Below are 20,358 nucleotides of genomic sequence, written 5' to 3' on the forward strand. Positions count from 1 at the left end.
TTTCAGTTTAATGCTAATAATTGTTGGTCTTGAAAATGATAATCTGGGATTACACCAAAGCACTGTATTGATGTCATCATCAATATGTACATTTGTCTGCAATGATGAAAGCAATTTCTAGAGAATTATTCTATTAATGGATTGAGCATGCCTCTGATTTCTCCTCTAACTAGGTTCCAGCCTGAAAATCTAGTTGTCGCTTCCTGGCTGGAGTGGAACAGAAATCTGACCCCCACCCCTGACTGCATAGTGTGGTCCCTGAACCTCCATTCTGGCAGGCTGCCCTACAGAAAGTAAGACGACTTATCTTTTTACCTTCCCTGCCTCTAAGCATGCTAGGCATGGACAGACATTAGTCTTATACCAAGAATAAAACCCATTTGATTTCCAGGATAGTTGTATTTATTTTACCTAAGCAAAGGCTTGTAGCTTTTTGTAAATTAACATTCTACCATAAATTTTTGTTACAGAGCCTAATTCTTCAGATACATGAAGCCTCAGTTGGAAGACTACAAACACATGCAAGCACACGTGAGGCCAGGGCCCAGCAACCTAAGATAGGCATGTTCGGTTACTACAGAAAGCACAACAGACACAAGGTAGGCTATAAAGTAAATGAATAAACAGATCCTAATGATTACCCCCTTTGAATATGGATTGAGGGGGGAAATAGATGAAAGATCTCTGAGTCTTGTATTTGTCTCATAATACTTTGTCAAAAACAGTACTCACATCCACATTACTTTGCTAATTTTCACAATATTTCCAGTATTTCTTGAGTGGAATTAAGTTTCTTGGGGGCAAATACAGATTCTCAGTGTACCCTGTTGCCTAAATTGTCACAAGTGACAAGGACATTTCATTCTTGCTGAGCAAGGCTCTTAATGATAGGACATTTTGGAAGTCATTAATTCATAGGGTCACCATAAATTGGAAGCATCTTGATGACACAAAGCATACACAACTGAATGTTCCAGTCACCTCAAAGTAAAATACCACCCAATTTTTTTAAGTCGGGGGGCATTTAAATTTATTAGGGGGCACTGGCTAATCAAATTAAAGGAATATTTGGCTTCTTCCCCGCACCAGCTGCCACTTGGGGACCCTGGGCTAGATGGGAAGTTGTGGGGCCTAGCCAGTAAGTCAGGGGGCCTAGCCCCAAGATGCTCCACTGTCGCTACGGGCCTGGTTTTGAGGTAGTTAAACTGGAAATGCAATGGCATATTTTGAATAATTTAGTTGGCATTTACATTTTGGTCACAAATTTGCTTTGTTACGCAGCACCATTTTATGAGTGTCGCCTGCAGCATATGTATATTCTGGAGGCATTCTGCATGTATGTAGATTGTATAGGATTTTGGTCATCACATTGTAACCAATGTTGGTTAATCTTTGGTTAATCTTGGCCTATATTTTTAGAACTCCTTGAGAAATCTTAGCAGGTGTTGAACATCAGGGTGGAGAATACAACTTCTGCTGAGGCTATTCATTTCAACATAACTTTTATGATGTAAAACTAAGAAGGGTTGGTTTTATACCCCATCCTTCACTACCCAACAAGTCTCAGAGCAGCTTACAATCACCTTCCCTTCCTCTCCTCACAACAGGCACCTTGTGAGGTAGGTGGGGGTGAGAGAGCTCTGAAAGAACTGTGACTGACTCAAGCTCACCCAGCTGGCTGCATGTGGAGGAGTGGGGAGGGAATTAAGCCCGGTTCTCCAGATTAGAGTCCCCAACTCTTAATCATGGCACCAAACTGGCTCTACACCACAATAATGGTAGTTCATGCATTTAGAGGTGCATTTTATGTTTCAGGAAATGATTTCTGATTTCTCATCTAGGTCAGGTATATATATAAGTCACAGCCAACATACGAAAATCTGATACCAAGTATGCCAATAATACATAAACATAAACTCCACTGACCAATCCAATTTTTTAAAAATTAACAATTTAATAATGAATATAGGATGAAACATTACTTCTTTGGTTAAGCTTTAGCAATACTATAGTAATTTATGTTTTTATCATTAAGATGGGATTCCTATACGACCCACCATCATCAGAGATCTTAGGGGATGCCAGAATCTCCACTGACCTTGGGTGATGCCATACTTATGTCTTGTGTCCTTTAACTATGTTAATTTTTATGGATTTACTATCTAAACAGTATAGAAGCATACTTTTGTCTCACACAGAAACACTATTCTAACTACAAAGCCACTGATCCTGGAAAATTGTAGACAGCTACAGCCACAAGTATTTCTAAGGATCTATACTCCAAGTATTTCTATACTTCAAGCCCCACTGAATACAATGGGAATGACTTACTACCATTGTTCCATTTAACAGGCATTTAACTCATCCACATAAGTGATCTTATATATGCATCCATAATTAATTTCACAATTCCCTCTACCAATCCTTGCAAATATACTTTTACAGTGAATATATATAGAGTCCCTGACCAAATATTCTGGATTATGCTTCTAGGTAGAATAAAAGGACTTTATAATTAATGTAGCAACCAATTTGTATACCATTAATATGCCAACCTAGCAGTTCGAAAGCAAGAAATTGTAAGTAGATAAATAGGTACCGCTTCGGTGGGAAGGTAACAGCGTTCCGTGCGCCTTGGTGTTTAGTCATGCCGGCCACATGACCACGGAAACATCTTCAGACAGCGCTGGCTCTTCGGCTTTGAAACGGAGATGAGCACCGCAACCCTAGAGTCGGATTCGACTGGCTTTTGAGCAAGGGAACCTTTACCTTTTTAATATGCCAAATAAATCACATAATAGCAACTTTTAACATTTCCTAGCGTGCAATTGAGTGGATTATCTTTATGCTTTTTATCACCATAAGGAAAGGGCTAGGGTTTGGTTTTGTTGGAGGGGGGGGGTCGTAAAATGAAGATGAACATCTGGGCAAGGCACCTGAAGCATTCCTATATGGTAGCATCTTCATATTGCAGGGTGAAATTTGGTCATCAGCCAAAAGACATATGAAGTTTCTTTAAATTTTCCAGCAAATGGAAAAGTTCCAAAATGTATTGTACATCTGTTAAACATTGCAGGCAAGTGATACTTGGCTTTCCGCCCACATAACAGTCCAAAACAGCCCCTTATAGGTATTTTGGGCTGCAGTAGGAAAAGGGAGGTGAGAAAATTGTGTACTGTCTATGGAAATGTTCTAATAGATCCAAGCCACTCTCTCAGTTTCATTAACTTTGCAGGTTTGTTGTGAAGGTAAGAGAGAATTCCAACATTACTCTGAATTCTTGGAGGAAGGATGAGATAAAAATGTACCACACAGAAGGTACTAGAGATTATGTCTTTCACTGTGTATTCATGCAGCATGTATGTTGTGAACATATGTCCAATAATGCTTTCCCAGAGCCAAATACATGTAGTGAAACAGAAGTATGCAGGAATATAATGTGACAACTTACATACAGCAAATTTCAGTACATTTAAGCAGCCCTTATTGTTATACATGTTAAAACTTCCATGTTAGAGGCATCACCACATTTCTTTGCAGCTCCAGTGTTCTACCAGTCCATACCCTTTTTTCTGTTCCTAGATGGGGGGGGTTTTGTGACCTCTCTCTCATATTTTGCAAATCCCTCTAGCTTTCTCAACAAGAGCCCATATGTGGCTTTTCCTCTCCAGGACCTCCCAGTCCTCAACAGTGTGAAATAGTCTTTAAGTAGCATATATAAAAGGGGCTGTGGTGGCTCAGTGGTTAAAACGCTCCTGTCTCTGGTCCCAGCTCCTGCCAACCTAGCAGTTCGAAAGCAAGCAACTGCAAGTAGATAAATAGGTACTGCTTTGGTGGGAAGGTAACAATGTTCCGTGCACCTTGACATCTAGTCATGCCGGCCACATGACCACGGAAACGTCTTCCGACAGCGCTGGCTGTTCGGCTTGGAAATGGAGATGAGCACTGACAGCACTGGCTCTTCGACTTGGAAACGGAGATGAGCACCGCACCCTAGAGTCGGATTTGACTGGCTTTTGAGCAAGGGAAACCTTTACCTTTACCTAGCGTATATACAACCATAGAGCACTTAGCTTAAGTTGGACCAGGCTTCTATTAGGGTGCAGGAATAGCTGTGTGATTTAAGGGTCAGCAAAGTGGTCTGCTCTTTCAAAGAAATAACAGGGAGTTTCTCAGGTGTAATCTGAATCCCATTTGTGCAACAGAAAACAAAAGCATCTCAGCTAGCAGAAGAGATGCACATTTTGCAGCTGAAATTCATCAGCTCTGTACCAGAAGGCTGTTTCAGCTGCACATGTTGAATTGGTTGCCTCTCAACACCATACTTCGGCCATCGTTATGGTATTGTGCTTTGTTAACATTGATTCAGTAGACACATTACAAGAGAAGGGGGAAAAACTTGAACTGCAGAGTCCTTGGGATTTTTAATGCCTTAAAAGCATATGACTAGCCATGGAGACAACAGGAGGAGCAACAACAAAAATGCCCTCCAGATATCCATCTCATTAGCTAGTGCAGAAAACATGCTAGCTTTATCAAACTAAGCAAGGAACATATTTCAAGAACTGAGTGACAACCCAACCAAGTCTGCAAGCATCCACTGCAGCTCAACATACTTCTGTACAAACTCAGATACAGGTGTAAGCAAGACTTGCATTCCTTACTGTGGTCCCAAAGCGTTAAGTTTTTTAATATTAAAAAAGATGATTGAAATGAGTCAAAGGGCACAGAGCTGTTTCCTATTTGCCACCAAAATAGAGTTTTGTTGTTGTTCAGTCGCACAGTCGAGTCCGACTCTTCACGACCCCATGGACCAGCTCCCGCCAGGCCCTCCTGTCTTCCGCCGTCCTCTGAAGTTTGCTCAATTTCATGTTCGTTGCATCTATGACACTGTCTAATCATCTCATCCTTTGCCGTCCCCATCTTCTTTGACCTTCAATCTTTCCCAGCATCAGGGTCTTCTCCAGGGAGTGCTCCCTTCTCATTTGGTGGCCAAAGTATTTGAGCTTCAGTTTCATTATCTGGCCTTCCAGGGAACAGTCAGGGTTGATTTCTTTTAGGATTGACTGATTTGATCTTCTTGCAGTCCAAGGGACTCTCAAGAGTCTTCTCCAGCACCATAGTTCAAAAGAATCTATTATTCGGCGCTCGGCCTTCACTCAGATGTAATGCCGTGTGCAAAGTACTGAAAATAGTATTAACCCTAGTTTAAATTAAGACAATGAAAAGTTCTTCTAGCTGCATACTGTCATAAAGCTAAACCATTTCAACCTAACTACATTCTTATAGTGTACTGCAACTACAGCAGCAGGCAGCTTTTAGCGTATAGACTATATGGGGTACACTATGTATATAGAGAGAAATGGGGAGGGAATTGGGTCATCTAGAAGCTGAGCATCTCCCTCTCTCCTTTTTGTGTTTGGAGGCCCTTGTCTTAGTCTGTGGTTCATAGCCATGGTCCAGTGAGAGTCTTGCTGGAACCATTACAACCACGGGATCACCACGTGGCTCATTGCCTGCTTCAATTGGGGCCTACTGAGTTGTAGGTTTAAGTGATATGAGCAGACTTCATTTTGTAAGCTGCCATGATCCCCCAGGGTGAGCTAAAAACAGGGTAAAATATTCAATTAGAAAGTTAAGTACATGGTACAAAATATATTTGACTTACAGTAATCTTGGGGAGGAGCAAGGAGTTATGCAAAACCCTGAAATCCTGTTCTCTGGAAATGAGGCTTTTGAGAGCAGGTAGCAGATGCAAGGTGAACTCAAGCCTAACTCAGTAGTCTGAAGAGCTAGAAACTTGTTTTAACAAAGGGAAGGTGAACGCATCAAGGTTTTGAATTCCGAAACCAGTTCTGTATTTGGGCAATTTTTCTTTGCCATCAAGTCATAGCTGAATTATGGTGATTCCGGTAGGGTCTTCAAGGAAAGAGATGTTTAGAGGAGCTTTGCCATTGCCTGCCTCTGCATCACAACCCTGGTATTCCTTGGAGGTCTTCCATCCAAATACTAGCCAGGTGCAACTCTGCTTAGCTTCCAAGATCTGACAAGAGTGGGATAGCCTGGGCCATTCATATTTGGGCAAGAGCAATTTGCAACAATATATTTAGAATCCTAGGCCTAGAATCAGATAAGTATTGGATCATACTGGCCCCATTGTGGTGGAAGAACAAATCTAGATACTGGTTTTCTTAAAATCAGAACTAGGACAATGTCATCTCTTCTTTGAGCATCCAAGTACGGGGCTATCCAGGTCAGAGTGCAAATATACTAGGCTACCAGATTTAACTCTATTGCTCACACCACCCCCCACCTTCACTGCCTTAACTACATGGTCTTCAGCTATCTAATCCAGCTTTTGTCACCTGTTCACAGATCTGAGTTCAGCCACAGCAGCAGTAACAAAGGGAAATTCCAACTCCATGAGGTCACGCAGTCTTGACATGTACAGCAATAGTGTAAAATACCACACATTGCAAAAGCAGAGCTTGCCCCCAATCATTAGCAGCCATGGTATTCTTATAACCCTCAAGAAGTATTTATTTATTTGTGGAAGGTTTGGAACAAGGTGGCATTAAACTACCACAAGGAACAGAATTTGCCTGTATTTTCAATTGAAAACAGTCTCTCTGCAAAATGGAAATAAAAGCAGTTGTACTGGGCTTCTGAACTACTCCAACACACTTGAGCCAGGAACATTAGCAACAGGACTTATACTCTACTTTTATACTGATGTGCCATCTACTGGCAAAAGTGTATACTACATACCATATAGATTCCAAGTTCATTTTAAGTTTTAGTATCCCATTATGTAACCGCAAACAGACAAGACATCCTTCAGTGATCACATTTTGTACTCTACCTTTTCTTTCCCTGAGTTCCCTTCCAAAAGTTTAACTACAAATAGACTGACTTGGGCTCAGAGCCACTAAAGGCACTGGATCACTGGGTGGTTTTGTGCCTCTCACTGCCTCAGTTTTAGTTCTCCACCAATAAAATGGCATTGTGACCTCAGTTTTAGTTCTCCACCAATAAAATGGCATTGTGACCCATGTAACATGATTCTTGCAAAGACTGATGCAAGACCAGCATCTCAGAGACAAATTCTAAAACAAACCATCACAACTATTAATACCACACTGACTCAAAAACAAGACATTGTAAAACATTCTTACTCTCTAAAACTGGGGTGGAGGTGTGATCTTCAATTTAATATGACCTGGTGAAAGTTGGGGGCCTGCTAAACCCAGGTGATTGGGGGGGACGACTTCCCCCACCTACTGGGTTGGTGACCCAGGTTATCAGGGGCCACCTTACAACTCTCTGCTGCAGTGCTCATGCGTGTAGGGTAGGGGAGTGCCTCCCCTGCCAGCCAAGGCCTGGAGCAGTTCCCAGGACCCAGCAGGCAACAGAATTTGCTGGTTCTGCACCTGCTAGTTCAACCAGAATATGCACAGGCAGCAAGAGCACCTCCAATGGCCATGGAGTCTCTGGGTTTGAGCAGCTCCCAGACCAGCAGAAAGGGAGCCACCTTAAATTCAGGGTAGTGTTTTTGGAGTTAACCTTGTAGGGGGTGGGGGGAGGTGTCACATTCAGGTAAATATGGTAAATCCCACAACTGGCAAGAGGCGATGGTAAAATTCTATCTCTGTCCTGCCAAGTCGCTTACAGAATTAACAGCCTCCTTTTTAAACTGAAATTACTATCTTCCAGTGATTGATCAGGCAAGAAGCAATAACACCATTTTGCATCAGTGCTTAGTTCTCATGGCCCTTTCTTACATGTCCAGGGAAATGCCAATCACCACTTTGGGGTCAGGAAGCAATTTTCTCCAGGAAAGTTTGGCCAGGGATGCTGGAGGGTTTTTTGTCATCTTCTGGGCATGGAGCAGAGGGTCAACTGGGGGTGGGGGGGGGTTGGTTGTGAATTTCCTGTGTTGTGCAAGGGGTTGGACCAGATGACCCTGGAGGTCCCTTCCAACTCTATGAGTATTTAGTGATGTTATGCAACATACTGCTCTTCCAGGATCTAGGTCTTTGAGCCACATTTTCAGCAAGAATAAGAGCAGGATATGGAAGACATGGCCAGTAGAATTAGGAAAGAACGGCCCCAAGACAGAAAAGTGTGCCAACAACCAGTGCAAGGTCCATCTGTTCCCACCCCCAATAAATGGAAGCCACTGCAGTCCACTGCCAATCAGAGCCTTTTGTGCATTCATCAGGATGTGATACCTGCACACCTGAGATCTGTCCATGATGCCACCTCACTTCTCCTTGTTATATTTTGAGACTCGTATATTATATTAGAAAAATAACACTGGACATTAGCAGCTGAACCAACACTGCACCACTCCAGCATCAGGCTTCACATAGTTGAATGAATGAATGAAAGATACAATCAGTGAAATTGACACCTATTTATTATACACATGACACACACCAACAGCAGCAGACTTCTACTGAGGCGGCTGACCACGTCCACGCCCAAATCCACCTCTCTGCAAATTGAAAAAGAAATAGATCCACATTATAAGCACATCCATAACTACTGATTCAAATTCTGTCTGCGACATGCCTCCTTGATGCCTGTATATTCCTTGTCTCAGAAGACAAATAGTAGAGGTGCCTACATTCTAAGATGGGTAGAATGGAGAATTTAATGTGGTAAGGGTTACATTAAGCAAATACTGGAGTTTACAGGGACACGGACTACTAAGGAACTGCTTTAGCAAGCAAGGTTTGAGAATGCAGGAGAAAAGCAGCATGGTACAGCTCCAGCATTTGAAAGTTCAGCCCCTAAGCATGGTACAACTTTCAGTGAGGGTCTTCAAACACAGAACTGCTCAAACTGGAACTATAGAGGAATGCATTTCAAAAGATAAAATGCATCACATGTAAAAGCGTTTTCAGCACTGAGCTGGAAAGGAGAGACATTCTGTATAGGGATCAATTTGTCATAAAATAACAAAAATCTAAGGTCAGGAAATAACCTCTACAAGGCACACTGTGAAAAATGCAGAAAAAAAACCATGGGAAAGTTAGCTGGCACAAAAGCAGCAATGGAGATTTCTCTCTCTCTCTCTGTATATGTGTTTTGTGTGTGTGTGTATACACAGATATATATACACACTTACACAGCAAAATTTTATGTCCTACAGTTCTGCTGCTACATCCACTATGTATTCCATTTCTCCTGCTTAAAAAGATGGATAAATAGTACAGGAATCCTGTACTGCCACTTCACCCGGTACAAAATCCTAGCGCCTCTTCTGTGCTCACTGTTAAGGTGTATTTGTGCAAACATTTCCAGCTGCGCTGATGATATGCATCCAAGCCTGAAAACTACCTGCATGCATCCTTTAATGTGCACCTGGGTATGTGCCCAGTCACCCTCAAGTACACCTTCACTGAGGTCTGTACTGTCCAGTCCTGGTTGCCCTTCTACTTTTATTCTGAGTGCATACTAAATTAGGTTAGATAATTAGTTTACTAGCATGCAATCCAGACAGTATAAACAGAACTGTGGAATACACACACCTGCCCTTATAATAGTTGGAAGAGATGAAAGAACACTATTTCTTCCAGAAAGTTTTGCATTTGCACAAGACTAAATATTTCACACAATACTTACAAACTGAAATTCAGTAGCTGCGCCAGCACCAGCTTCAGCTTTCTTGTCAGCACCAGCTGGAAAAAGAAAATAGTATTTGGAGGGAGATTGCCTATATCACACTGTGCTTCTAAAGAGCTGGGGGGGGGGGTTAACCATTTTATCTGGTCACAAAAGCCAGCCAAGATTTGTGTAATCTCTGACAAAATAAATGGTAATAATACAGAGAAACCACACGGATTGGTCAATCTACTACTCTGGACACTATTTCAGCACTTACGAGGAGCAGCACTGCGTCTGTATGTGTCCCGGTCAGCTTCGCCACGGGTAAGGCGAGCAGGACGCTCACCCTCCAATCCTGAAATCAGAATGGCAGAATTAAAGTATTTTAAAAGTAATCTGCAACAATACAGTAAAAATGCACAATTAGTCTAGGGGCTCCTGCCAAACATGACTATAACACTAAATTGTTATTCAGAGTTTCCAGAAGTATTAACAAAAACAGTACTTTGAAAAGTGGGACAGCTAGATTATTCCATAAAAGAATTTCTTCAGAATGTCAACAGCTTAGTTAAAACAACCATAAACCACCATACAATCCAACGTAAATTCTTGGTCTGTATCTCCCACAACTGCCTTTCTTCCCAAATAGCAGAACACACATCCTTGCCACAAAGGATGCTTGCCACAAATATGCTTACTGTACACAAGCCTTGTTCTTATGCAGCATTTGTCTACAATGTATTCCATATTGCAAACTCTGTTCACTACACTACCCTCTGAACCACATATACCACCCTGAACTCCTTGGAGAAGGAGAGAGTTGAATAATCATACCTGTACAGAAATGTGTACATATTGGCTACCTATTACTTAAATGGAAAACTAAATTGGAAAATATTACATTATGTAATTAATAACCATAATAATGGAATTAATGGTACAATGAAACAATGACACGACGTTATTCTTTTAAAGAGCCATACCAGAAGGGCCAAAATCTGCCATCAAAAAGACACAAAAGCTCTATGAAAGCTATGTCATATAGTAGTGAATTTGAAGACAACACAAGGTGACTCTAAACAAACCAAAACCATGTCTCTCCTTTAAAAAGCACTACTAATCTTTTAGACAGACTCATGGAGAATATGGCTACTAGTCATTTTCAGAGGCAGTAAACATCTGAATACCAGTGATAGAAGGCAACATCTGGGGAAGGCCTTGGCCTCTATGCACCATTTGTTGGCCGTCCAAAGCAATTGGTTGGACACTGTGTGAAACAAGATGTTGGACTAGATGGACCACTAGCATGATTCAGTAGGGCTCTGCTGTATCACAACTATATCCACCAAGACCAATAATGTAGATAAAAGAAAGAGTATTGGAAGCCAAGCTTACCACCTGGAAATGGGAAGAATAAAGTTCTTCTTGAGAAAACAGAGAAGCGCTACAAACATCACCCTAACGGAACTGAGCACTATATGGGGTTGCAGCAATGATCCTCACTTTGTGATCCCACATTCCTGGAAGCATCAGACCCTGCAATAGGACCTAGTTTGCACAACAAGTTGGCACACACAACAGATAGCTGCATGGAACATCACCACAGAAACCCTTTGAAAGAGCCTCCATGTGCTAACTGTTCCAAGTTGTGCCTGAAAGCTACCGCCCCAAAGGCTGAACAAGTATCAAGGAGTGCCTTACGTTCCAAAGGTTTTACCATGACTGGGGATACAGGCAGCTGAAAACCATCCCATCCCAAACTCACATTATTTGCATTCTCTATCTACTGATGCAAGAACATCTAACAGTGGTAAAAATTCACTGGGTTGTATCCAAAGGACCTGCTCTGCTAACAGCGGAGCTTTCCAGCCTGATGAAACACACCTCTGCCACCACAGCAAGGCTCCACTGACAGAGGAGGAGAACCTTTGGATCCAACCCATTGTACTTAGCAGTATTCATGAACTACTCAAAGTTTGTAAATACAAACATTCAATTCCTCCAAAGAGAATGACATGAAAACACTAAACGTGTATAAACATCATTAGGAATTAATTTAGTCAGGAGGAAACACTATCCTGGTTTGAACTCCATATGGTCCCAACACTTGAGCAAATAGTTTTCCCTCAAAAGCAAGTATTAATCTAACAGTGAAGCAGTTTATTGCAATGTGGGGATGTTCTAGCACTGATGCATCTACATGTTGGCATATTGCCTGGTATTTTCTCATTTCCACTTCTATTACCAGAAAATGATTTTACTGCTGGATAGCTAGGATTGATGCAAACCCCAAGATAAGCTCCTTCACAATACTATCTTTCTTAACTTTGCTTCAGTGAAATACAGTTACCTTGGACATGTACAAGTAGCAAGGCTGTTTCCAGCCCAGGTGTGGTTGTAATCAATCCCAATTTCTTTCAACGCTAGTTTGAAAAATAGAATTTATAGTAGTAGATTGGGAGGTCTTCCACAAGCACCACCAGCAGATGTTTAGAAAATGTGAACTGAATCATAGCACAGACTTGTTCTGAAGCCAAGAACCTAATAATCTGTGCATCTGTACAAATGTAGCTACAAGCCAAGAAAGTCCACCAAAGAAGGCTGGCTTCAACCCCACCCCACTGTCGGTTTGTGACACTGCATGTAACTGCAGATGAGTATGCATGCTACCAGCACTCCTTGCAGCAACCTCTGCTCCTTCTCACTGGGGTGCACACCTTTGCAGCTTGGTTCATGTGTTTTCTCCACTGCTGCCCTACCTTGTGGTAGGTGAAGTCCACGGGACCCCTTCGTTGGTGGCCTTCAGGAGAACCTGTGAGGCACTACTCTTTTACACCGGTATTTGCTGACTAGGAGCCAGTTTGGTGTAGTGGTTAAGTGTGTGGACTCTAATCTGGGAGGAGAGGACTGGGTTTGATTCCCCACTTCTCCACTTGCAGTAGCTGGATGACCTTGGGCAAGCCATAGTTCTGTCAGAGCTGTTCTCTCAAGGACAGTTCTGGAAAGAGCTCCCTCCGCCCCTCCTATCTCACAGATCATCTGTTGTGGGGAGGGGAAGGGAAAGGAGTTTGTAAGCTGCTCGGAGACTCTGAGTGAAGGATGGGGTATAAATCCAATCTCCTCTTCTTCTGGCTGTTGGAAAGTGCATTCAGGTCTCCCGGCTGGAATTTACTTAAGAACATAACATAACAGACGCCAATGTTGGATCAGGCCAAAGGCCCATCCAGTCCAACACTCTGTATCACACACTGGCCAGAAATACCAGTGCCATCAGGAGGTCCACCAGTGGGGTCAGGACATTAGAAGCCCTCCCACTGTTGACCCCCCCAAGCACCAAGATGACAGAGCATCACTTGCCCCAGAGCCCCTATCTATACCTTGTGGCTAATAGCCACGGATGGACCTCTGATGGACCTCTGCTCCATATGCTTATCTAATTCCCTTTTGAAGCCGTCCATGCTTGTAGCACCCACCACTTCCTGTGGCAGTGAATTCCATGTGTTAATCACTCTTTGGGTGAAGAAGTACTTCCTTTTATCCGTTCTAACCCGACCGCTCTGCAGTTTCATGGAGTGCCCACGAGTTCTTGTATTGTGAGAAAGGGAGAAAAGTACCTCTTTCTTTACCTGCTCTTTCCCATGCATAATCTTATAAACCTCGATCATGTCACCCCTCAGTCGTCTTTTCTCCAAGCTAAAGAGCCCTAAGCGCTTTAACCTTTCCTCATAGGGAAAATGTTCCAACCCTTTTATCATTCGAGTTGCCCTTTTCTGCACTTTTTCCAAAGCTATAATATCCTTTTTAAGGTGTGGTGACCAGAATTGCACACAATATTCCAAATGAGGTCGCACCATTGATTTATATAGGGGCATTATGATATTGGCTGATCTGTTTTCAATACCCTTCCTAATAATCCCCAGCATAGCATTGGCCTTCTTTATTGCAGTCACACACTGTCTCGACATTTTCAGTGAGTTATCCACTACAACTCCAAGATCTCTCTCTTGATCAGTCTCTGCCAGTTCAGACCCCATCAACGTGTATTTATAGTTAGGATTTTTGGCTCCAATGTGCATCACCTTGCACTTGGCCACATTGAACCCCATTTGCCATGTTGACGCCCACTCGCCCAAAATTGACAGATCCCTTTGGAGTGCCTCACAATCCTCACTGGTTTTCACCACCCTGAACAACTTTGTATCATCCGCAAATTTAGCCACTTCACTGCTTACTCCCATCTCCAAATCATTAATGAACAAGTTAAAAAGCAGTGGACCAAGTACTGATCCCTGCGGTACCCCACTGCTTACCACCCTCCACTGAGAAAATTGCCCACCTACACTCACTCTCTGTTTTCTATGAACTAGCCAGTTTTTGATCCATAAAAGGACTTGTCCTTCTATCCCATGATTTTTGAGCTTACTTAGGAGCCTTTGATGAGGAACTTTATCAAAAGCTTTCTGGAAGTCAAGGTAAACAATATCTATTGGATCCCCCTTGTCCACATGTTTGTTCACCCCCTCAAAGAACACTAACAGGTTAGTGAGACAAGATCTTCCCTTACAGAAACCGTGCTGAGTCTGCCTCAATAGGTTTTGTTCATCTATGTGCCTACTAATTCTTTCCTTAATAATGGTTTCCACCAATTTACCTGGTATCGACGTCAGACTGACTGTCCTGTAATTTCCCGGATCTCCTCTGGAACCCTTTTTAAAGATGGGAGTGACACTAGCTACCTTCCAGTCCTCAGGAATGGAGGCAGATTTTTGTAAGGAGATCCACAAGTTCACATTGGAGTTCTTTCAGAACTCTCGGATGTATGCCATCTGGTCCTGGTGATTTATCAGCTTTTAAGTTGTCTATCAGTTTTAGGACCTCCTCTCTCGTCACCTCAATCTGACTCAGGTCTTTCAACACCCCTCCCGAAATCAGCGGTTCTGGAGTGGGCAAGCACTTCTCATCTGCCACAGTGAAGACAGAGGCAAAAAAATGCATTTAGCTTCTCACTTGTATACTAGTGTTTTATATTTTACACTAAGCTATATATGTCTGTTTGTTATGATATTGGTGTAATATATACTGTTCATTTAATCAACCAATTTTAATGCTGTGTGCTTTATGGAAAGACAAGGTATACACATTTTTAAGTACGTAAATTCTAGCATAACAAATATAAAGCATAAGTTGTGCAGCAAATTTTAGAATATGACCCTAAACATGTCCCCAAACATTACTAATTATATTAATGTACACATCCCTACCTGCAATTCCTCCTTTGAAAATAAAAAAACAGCCCAGAGACTATGTCAACAGCACATCTAGACAAGCACTGTTGATCTCACCAAAAACTCAAAACCATGTAAGTCACTCACTGGCCCGAGAGCTACCAGTGGCTGTTTCACATGCCATCTACAGCTTTTCCAAGCACCATTCCTCAGTTTGGCATCTGTCCCATGTTCCAAGAAAGCAAGCAAGGCCCTTGCCTGGTGGGGCCTGTGGTTAGCATGCGATCCCAACCTTAAAACAGCTGCCACTGTAAAAAGTTGTAAGCCTCCCTGAGGTACAGGCCTCACACTGGGGATGGATGTAAACATGGCATTTTTGGCTGATGGTAACTGCAAATGTGGCCCTCCACAAGCTACAGAGAGAGTACCACTAAGTGAAATGTCATTTTCCCCAGCCAGTGCTTACCTTTGGGCCGTGGTCTGCCAGTTTCAGGACGGCTGCGACGTAAGGTGGCAGGCACAATTTCAGGTGGCAGGTGAAGATAATCTCGCAGGTACTGGATGCCTTCATTGGTCAGATACCAGTAGAAATGCCTCCATGCAAACTGCTCCTTGACATAGCCACGAGATTTCAATGACTAGAAAACAGACTGTAGGTTACTCAGCAAGTCTCAGCTACTGCATTAAACAGTAACACAACCAAAGCTTCCACCCTGAATGCCCCACTACACATTAATGACAAGTTTTTAAAAGTGATCAAATTCACACACAGTGAGAGTATGGGGCATGGAAGAAACAGGGCCACTTTAAAAAGCAGATTCCATGTTGCAGCACATAGCATCAGAAAGTCTTCATACATGCTTAGACACCAAAGTCCTTTCAATGGCAAGAAACTGATACTGCCTTGCCTTTCTTGTCTCCCCTACCTGCATTGCTTTCATGACATGGAGGTTGGGCACATTTTTGTCTGCCAGCTCTGGGTGCTTCGGCATGTGAACATCTTTCTTAGCTACCATCACTCCCTCCTTAAAAAGGAGCTCGTAAATGGCAATGCGGTTCTTTTTAGGCATCAGCATCTGCAGGAAATACAAATTAAGATGTCAACAGCAGCTTCTTCAGACTCAAGTAATAAATCCCCACGCTGTATCAAAACAGGCTGCATCATGCAACCTAGTACGCTTGCTTATTTCTCTGCCAAAACACTGAGAACCATTTATTTACAGTATTTTCTCCTAGGGACTCCAGGCAGATTACACATAGCGAGTCAAAGCTGCACACAATGTTCACAGTAAAATGTTGCATGTCTTTATAAAAATATAGAAAGAGCATGTCACATGTGAAAAATTCTTCATAAGTTACCAATAGTCAAGGCAGCTCCTGCTAGTAACCACAATAAAGCAATGTAACCTCGATTGCATCCTTTTATTAGAAGGCTACAAAAAAACTTTTATTGTTGGGCAGAACTTATACTGAAACCAACATGCACTGTCTGAAAATGCAAGTCTAGTGTGTTGATGTAATGGTTATGTTAAACTAGGATCTGGGAGACCCAGGTTCAATTCCTCACTCTATCATGGAAACTCAGTGAAAGAACTTGGACCAGTAACTCTGTCTGAGGCTAACTTATCTCACAAGGTAGTTATTAGGAGAATAAAACAGAAGAGGAACAAATGGTTATAAGCCCCCGCTGGAGAGAAAAGCATGGTATAAACAATATCAGACAATCACGCAATGCAACCAATCAGCCTGATATTGCTTTCACTTAAAAGCCTGAAGTTACTACTTTCCCTCCCTTTTCTTTCGGTCGTAGAAAAACACGACTTGGGTGCAGAAAGGAAGACATAATGCAAAGAAGGAAGTTTAGCCACCAACCCTCTATTTGTATTTTCGCTCTACAAAAGCCAAGGCCTGCCTTGGATTTCCGCCTCCCCACAGGTTGCCAGTTCCACCCCCTCCCCAATTATCTGCTCTCTCCCTCTTCTCCGACCAAAACGAGCACAGCAGAGAAGAGGAGCAAGAGGCCTGGATACAGTCAGGAACGGATCCCGACCGACGAGCAGCACGATGAGAACGATGGAGAGAAGATTGAATATCCAGAACAAGGCCCTACCGTGGCGGCGGCAGCGGGCTCAAACGCTGAAAAGGAAGGAGCATGCGCGATGCAACCACTTCCTGACTCGGAAGGACCTTTATGCTTAGAGGCATCTACGCGGGTGCCTGAGAGCCTGTGCCGGAGTACTGGTGAGGCACAAAGCGTCCAAAGAAAAAGGACTGATAAGTGGTTGTTCGTAGTGTAATTACAGATAACGTTGATTTGTTGGGGCGCTTCTTTTTCTTCTGGAAGCTAAAGTCCAGGTTACATTCACTTTTTTAAAAATGGGAGATCTAGGTTAAAGGTAACGGGTAAAGGTCCCCTTGCTCGAAAGCCAGTCGAATCCGACTCTAGGGTTGCGGTGCTCATCTCCGTTTCAAAGCCAAAGAGCCAGCGCTGTCCGAAGATGTTTCCGTGGTCATGTGGCCGGCATGACTAAACACCAAGGAGCACGGAACGCTGTTACCTTCCCACCGAAGTGGTACCTATTTATCTACTTGCAATTTCTTGCTTTCGAACTGCTAGGTTGGCAGGAGCTGGAACTAGAGATGGGAGCTCACTCCGTCATGCGGCACACTCGGGTCTCGAACTGCTGAACTACTGACCTTCCACAGCCTGCAGTTCAGCATCTTAACCACTTGAGCCACCACAGCTCCTACCTAGGTTAGGCCTTGCATTAAGTAATGTTATGCTTTTTTAAGTGAACCTTTGTATACCAACAATGAAGATCCACTCCAGTGAGCCTCCTAACCATATTCACCTTCTGCCGCCTGACGATGCACTGTTAAGTTCTGCCCCGTACATGTAGGTTTCCTCAAGGTGGCTAATAACACCTCTCTGAGCTTCTAGAAAAGGCCCGGGTAAGGGGGCACGTAAACCCTGTTCATCATGTGGTTTGGTCCCAATCCAAATTGGCCAGGCACATAGGTAATTAAATTCTGAGTACACTATTTCTGGAGCGGGGGGATGGGACAAGAGACACGTAGATGAATTCGCCAAGTTTACCTTACCTCCAGTGGGACCATGGATTCTCTATTGGCAGTTATATTCTCCATAATCCCCTATGGGCAAGCGTACTCTCCATTATTTCCTATGGGCAATCATGTATTGCCTATGGGCAATCGCTGTCCTTAGTTTTAGTATATCCCTCCAGTTGTCACCTTTGTCATTTACTTTTTCCTCATCAAAGGCTCCTAAGTAAGCTCAAAAATCATGGGATAAAAGGATCAAAAACTGGCTAATTAATAGAAAACAGAGAGTGAGTATAAATGGGCAGTTCTCTCAGTGGAGGGGGGGTAAGCAGTGGGGTACCGCAGGGATTAGTACTTGGTCCACCGCTTTTTAACTTGTTCATTAATGATTTGGAGATGGGAGTAAGCAGTGAAGTGGCTAAATTTGTGGATGATACGAAGTTGTTCAGGGTGGTGAAAACCAGTGAGGAGTGTGAGGCACTCCAAAGGGATCTGTCAAGGATGGGCAAGTGGGCGTCAACATGGCAAATGGGGTTCAATGTGGCCAAGTGCAAGGTGATGCACATTGGAGCCAAAAATCCTAAATATAAATACACATTGATGGGGTCTGAACTGGCAGAGACTGATCAAGAGAGAGATCTTGGAGTTGTAGTAGATAACTCACTGAAAATGTCGAAACAGTGTGTGACTGCAATAAAGAAGGCCAATGCTATGCTGGGGATTATTAGGAAGGGGATTGAAAACAGATCAGCCAATATCATAATGCCCCTATATAAATCAATGGTGCAACTTCATTTGGAATATTGTGTGCAATTCTGGTCACCACACCTTAAAAAGGATAGTATAGCTTTGGAAAAAGTGCAGAAAAGGGCAACTCAAATGATAAAAGGGTTGGAACACTTTCCCTATGAGGAAAGGTTAAGGCGCTTAGGGCTCTTTAGCTTAGAGAAATGACAACTGAGGGGTGACATGATTGAGGTTTATAAGATTATGCATGGGAAAGAGCAGGGAGAGAAAGAGGTACTTTTCTCCCTTTCTCACAATACAAGAACTCGTGGGCAGTCCATGAAATTGCTGAGCGGTCGGGTTAGAACGGATAAAAGCAAGTACTTCTTCACCCAAAGAGTGATTAACACTTGGAATTCACTGCCACAGGAAGTGGTGGCGGCTACAAGCATGGACGGCTTCAAAAGGGAATCAGATAAGCATATGGAGCAGAGGTCCATCAGTGGCTATTAGCCACAAGGTATAGATAGGGACTCTGGGGCAAGTGATGCTCTGTCTTCTTGGTGCTTGGGGGGGGGGGGCAACAGTGGGAGGGCTTTTAATGTCCTGGCCCCACCGGTGGACCTCCTGATGGTACTGGTATTTCTGGCCACTGTGTGATACAGAGTGTTGGACTGGATGGGCCTTTGGCCTGATCCAACATTGGCATCTGTTATGTTATGTTCTTATGTTCTTAACTGTCACTTGTTTATCCAATAGGAGGCCTGGGTCCAGGAACAACCCTAAGGCTATGAACCTGCTTCTTTAGGGAGAGTGCAACCCCTTCCAGAACAGGGGATAACCCATTTTCTCTGTCAGACCTTCCCCTCACCAGTAGCACCTCCATTTTGTTATGGTTAACTTTCAGCTTGTTAGCCCTCATCCATTCCAAAACTGCCTCCAGGCACTTGTTCAGTTTGCACAGCCTCCCTGAGATCTGCTGGTAGGGCGAGATAGAAGTGAGTGTCATCTACATATTGGTGACAACTCAGCCCAGATCCCTGGATGACCTCTCCCAGCAGCTTTACATAGATGTTCAAAAGCGTGGAGTACAAGATGGTGTTGGAGTAGAGGTTTCCGGTTTTGGCGCAACAAGATCAGGGGGAGCCGTGGAGCTCTGCTCCAACGGCCACCCAAATTGCATGGATTGGGGGAGTCTGGTCTTGGTGGCGGCTTTGATCTGGGGTCTCATGTCTGCCCTGAAGCTCCAGCTGATGCAATCACCATTTGGCACCAAGTTGTGACTACTGGACTTTTAAGAACTTCTTTATCAAGTGACCTTCTACGTAAACTATAAGAAGATATTCCGCAAGTTCTTTTATTTTATGAAATTCCTGCTGATAATAGGGAGAGGGGGAACTGTTCCCCCCTCCCCCAATCCGGAAGCTGCTCTCAAACTATAAATAAATAAATAACTAAAGGAACTGACATTTAAAAGGGGCTACAATTCTTAGAAGATTTTCAACTGTGCTGTCCCTTATTGATCTAACTGGTTGCAAATTGAAAAGTGGATTGGATATTATTGATATGATTAAAAACTGACTGTGATTCTATAATGAATTTATTTAGACTATATTGAAATTAAATTATTGCTGGAAGAAGATTAGAGCTAATTTGGATTCTCTGGCTTAGTCTAAATAAACTTTGTGGACTCAGCTATCTGGCTAAATTGCTCCGTGGGAACAATGGCTAC

General features: G+C 43.1%; 1 protein-coding gene across 1 annotated transcript; it reads right to left on the bottom strand.

Moving 5' to 3' along the window:
* Positions 1 to 8,401: 8,401 nt before the first annotated feature.
* Positions 8,402 to 17,021, bottom strand: RPS10 (ribosomal protein S10). Its single transcript, XM_015423973.1, has 6 exons — positions 16,948 to 17,021; positions 15,764 to 15,913; positions 15,304 to 15,475; positions 9,890 to 9,967; positions 9,631 to 9,686; positions 8,402 to 8,497 (listed from the first exon to the last, which is right to left on the bottom strand). Exons 2-6 carry the CDS (start codon positions 15,911 to 15,913, stop codon positions 8,456 to 8,458), a joined length of 498 nt encoding a protein of 165 aa, XP_015279459.1. The 5' UTR covers positions 16,948 to 17,021; the 3' UTR covers positions 8,402 to 8,455.
* Between the last annotated feature and the right edge of the window lie 3,337 nt (positions 17,022 to 20,358).

This window comes from Gekko japonicus, unplaced genomic scaffold, assembly GCF_001447785.1.
Source record: "Gekko japonicus isolate JY-2015 unplaced genomic scaffold, Gekko_japonicus_V1.1 scaffold370, whole genome shotgun sequence".
Classification (NCBI taxonomy): Eukaryota; Metazoa; Chordata; class Lepidosauria; order Squamata; family Gekkonidae; genus Gekko; species Gekko japonicus.